We start from the raw sequence: 3778 nt of genomic DNA, 5'->3' as shown, positions 1-3778 counted from the left end.
ACACAAACCGGAACTCAAGCGCCGGAAGACGAGCAGCAGTAAAAACAATCCGGAGTGACAACAGGGACACCGGCTGACAGGTTCCGCAGCGTTTGTGGTCAGGGTTTTTGGCTTTAGGCAACGATAATTGACTGATTATAATGTATTAAAATTACAATAGATGGATTTAGCAAATATGTATCACACTGTTCATAGCTGGTGTCTTTTAAAAATGTATGTTTAGGTTAGAATTCTGGTCTGTATGTCAAATTATAGCGTCCAGCAGATGTCACAGTGGAGGATGTTAGGATTCTTACTGTGGATCTGTTATTACTGTCTACGAACTATTGCATTTCAGGAATTCCATTGAACTTTGCTGCAATTACACGTATTACACGGCCTCCATTGTTTCAGACAAACTGCACGTAAACTGAACGTGACCTGAGAAGAAACATAACAAGGAAACGCTCATGTTCCTCCAGGTGTCATTTCACAACCACACATGTGCAGGACGTCCAGTACAGTGCTGGAGTTTCACTGATCAAATGAAATTATGCAATGTGCCTTATGGTTAAACTCCACTACAGCTCAGATTTATTTATTTATTTTTAAACCAAAAAGAAGTCCAGTTGTACTTCAGATATAATAGCAAGAATAACAAAATACATTTCTAAAGCACCTATAGTGGAAGTTACAAGCTGCTTTACAAAAAACAAAAACACGTTAAAAAAAATAGCATTTAAAAAGACGATAAGACATTAAAAAACAAAAACGTTTTTTAAAATACAAAATTAAAACACAAAATGCAAAATTTAAGCAAGGAAGTGAAATATTTAAAAAGACAATAAAATATTTTAAAAGGGGCAACTATAAAAAATAATAGATAAATGTATGACTATACAAAATAATATATATATAAATTTACTAGATTTTTAAAATTCACTCTAATTAGATATTAATAAATATAATCCTACCTGTAATAACAACTATAATTTGACAGCTGTAGTTACTTTACATAATAAAATAAATACATATATAATGCAAATATATACATAAATAATACAGGCATACATATATAGTAATAGTTTATTGTTGCACTTGTTTTATTGTCTTTTTAAACGTTTTATCTAAATATTTATCCAACACATATAGTTAAAAACGTACAGAACTAACACGCACACAGAGAACTCTTTTAATTATGTAACATACTTTTATTGTTGTAACCACAGCTGGCATCACACACACACACACCCACACACACCCACACACACCGCAGTGTTTTTTTATTACTGCAAAGGACACTGGGGAGCACGCGCCTGTACCTGAGCAGGTGTAACGCGAACAAACAGGTGAGGTCGCATTCCTTCCTCAAACACGGAACCTGCAGCAGCGCCGCGTTTCCTTCTGTGGCTTTAGCGGTAAAAAAAAAAAAAAAAAGAAAGAAAAGCAGAAGCTGTCAGGTGTTCACCGATGTCCAGCTCCTCTGCTTCACCTGTTCTTCGTCTCTGCGGACATGCGGCTCTGAGGTTTGTGATCGCAGGTGAGCCGCGCGACGCTGCGGACAGGTGAGCTGCCGGCGGCAGGTGGAGGAGCCGAAGATGAGATGTGGACGGTGGTGATTTTACTTCACCTGTGGGTCCTGCGCTGTACAGGTACCGACGATGATTCTGTTTTATATTCTTATTAACTGTATTTCTGGTGAATTGATCAGAACTAGCAGCTGATTTAAGCGTCTGTCTCACTTCTAACGCGGCGCTCGGCCTGTTTATTGTGAAATAACGAAAAGATTCAGATCAGATTTGACATTTTTTGCATTAAAACCACTTTTTAAAAAAAATCCAAATTAACCCTGTTCAGGACTTTTGGTTTGGGTGACAGCTATTGTTTTTTATCTTTGGAAGATTTTTTTTTTTTTTATATAAAAGGAGGGATATTTGTCAGACAATGTACTTACATCGTATAAAAGTCTGTAATAAATATCAATTATTTTGCACATGTTCTTTCTTGGGGTCTAACAGACCTCCTGCTTATGGAAACATGAACGTCCTGAACAGGGTTAAATAAACTGTCATAGTCCAGCAGCATTAAATCACTTCAACCTGCACTTTAACCTTTATGCAAATATATTTAAAAAACATCTGAATAATCTGGTGCAGGCTGGAAATAGGTGTTTGCAGAACATAATAGTAAAATATATGTGCCTTATGCAGATTCTTCTGTTCTCTTTTGTGTTTATTTAGATTTTTAGCCTATTACACGTTTAGATTGTATATTTTTTTAACCTATTATATGTTTAGCTTACATATTTTTTTAGTATATATATATATTTTTAAATGTGGGTTTGAGAGAAATGCAGTTTCAGTTCTCTGTATGTGCACACCTGTAGCAGAACTGACGACAAAGTGACTTTGACTTTTACAATATTCATATTAGGTAATGTAAGCTAGCAAAGTTTGTGTGTCATTTGGGTTTAAACGTGTTAGAGCTGCAAGATTAATCGATTATTCGTCAACTGCTGAATTAATCATGATTGGTTAATTAGTTTGAGTAATTTTTTTAAATGGAAAACACTCAAAAATGTGTGTTTGCAGCTTCATAAATGTGAATATTTGCTGTTTTCTTTCCTCCTCTGCGACAGTAAACTAAAAAGCACGGGGTTGTGGGCAAAACAAGACATTTTTCACCATTTTCTGACAATTAAAATAAAGTTTTTTTGCAGCTCCAATGTGTCGATCTCTGCAAATTATGAAACTAAAGCTGAAGTTTAGAGTTCAAGGTCACGTTCAGTAGCTTCAGTCATTCTCTGATCAACACAGACAGTTTCATGTTCTCTGCTTGGGTCTTCTTTCCATTTCAGAGAACCTCATGACTCCTCTTCACATGATTTGGTTGGATTATTTATTACCAGAAGCCAAAAGTACAAGTTTGTGAGTGTGTGCAGAGGGACAGAGTTTAGTCAGTTACAGCTTGTTCCATGTAAGGTACCGGAGCTGTAAACACAAGAGGAAGTGAAAGGTGTCGCTCTGAACCAGAACAGGGGGAATACGTGCAAGTACTGAAACCAGTTGACTTGTTTCTCAACCTGAACGTTTCGTTGTGCTTCTCCTCAGTCTCCTCCTCTCCTCCGAGTCCCGTCAACGTGAGCTTCTCCTCCGTGAATCTCAGGAATGTGCTGCACTGGTTCCCAGCAGGCGGCGCACCGGAGCACACGCACTTCACCGTGGAATACGCCGTGTGAGTGGGCGCCTCAGGGGTCAAACTAAAAGACAAGCGATGCAAAAATCACTCAAGTGCCAAAAGATTCTGAATTATATCACCTTAAATCAGATTACTTCTAAGTCAGGCGTTCACGTTGATGTAAAAGTGAAACAAGTGAGCTGGAATAAAACCCCATCAGAGATAACAGGTGCATAAAAAGTTTATGATGATAAAAAAGTGCTGACGCACATTAAAGCTGTTGAACTTTAAACCTGACTGAAGTACGTTTAGGCCCGACGCTGTCCCATAACGCTGGACGTCGCTTTCATTTTTGGCCAAATCAAAGTGAAGTCAAAGCAAATGATTGAGTTTTTACCACAAGGTTACCTCCAGTTACCGTGGAGATCCAGCAGGCTAAAGAGAGACTCCTTAAAAACGCAGAAAACTCTGACGTGAGGCTCAACATACTTCACTAGCCCACTAGTCTTGCTTGGCAGCACTCTGGTTATATTTGGACAAGCTTTTGTCATTTTGGATCATTTTTAACTTGCTTAGGACAAGTTTTGAGCCACTTTGAACACATTTCAAGTCATACTGAACA

At 37.8% G+C, this 3778-nt stretch overlaps 1 protein-coding gene across 1 annotated transcript in view; it reads left to right on the top strand.

The window, feature by feature from the left end:
• The first annotated feature begins 1540 nt into the window (after positions 1 to 1540).
• Positions 1541 to 3778, top strand: part of LOC103369148 (uncharacterized) — an 11496-nt gene continuing 9258 nt past the window's right edge. Inside the window, exons 1-2 of the mRNA XM_008297792.1 lie at positions 1541 to 1631; positions 3090 to 3213. Of these exons, the coding sequence (XP_008296014.1) occupies positions 1583 to 1631; positions 3090 to 3213 (173 nt within the window). The 5' untranslated portion in view covers positions 1541 to 1582. The remainder of the gene's footprint in view (positions 1632 to 3089; positions 3214 to 3778) is intronic.

This window comes from Stegastes partitus, unplaced genomic scaffold, assembly GCF_000690725.1.
Source record: "Stegastes partitus isolate 25-593 unplaced genomic scaffold, Stegastes_partitus-1.0.2 Scaffold1248, whole genome shotgun sequence".
NCBI classification, from domain to species: Eukaryota; Metazoa; Chordata; class Actinopteri; family Pomacentridae; genus Stegastes; species Stegastes partitus.
The sequence above is the reverse complement of the archived record's forward strand: the minus strand, read 5'-3'. Positions and strand labels throughout refer to the sequence as shown.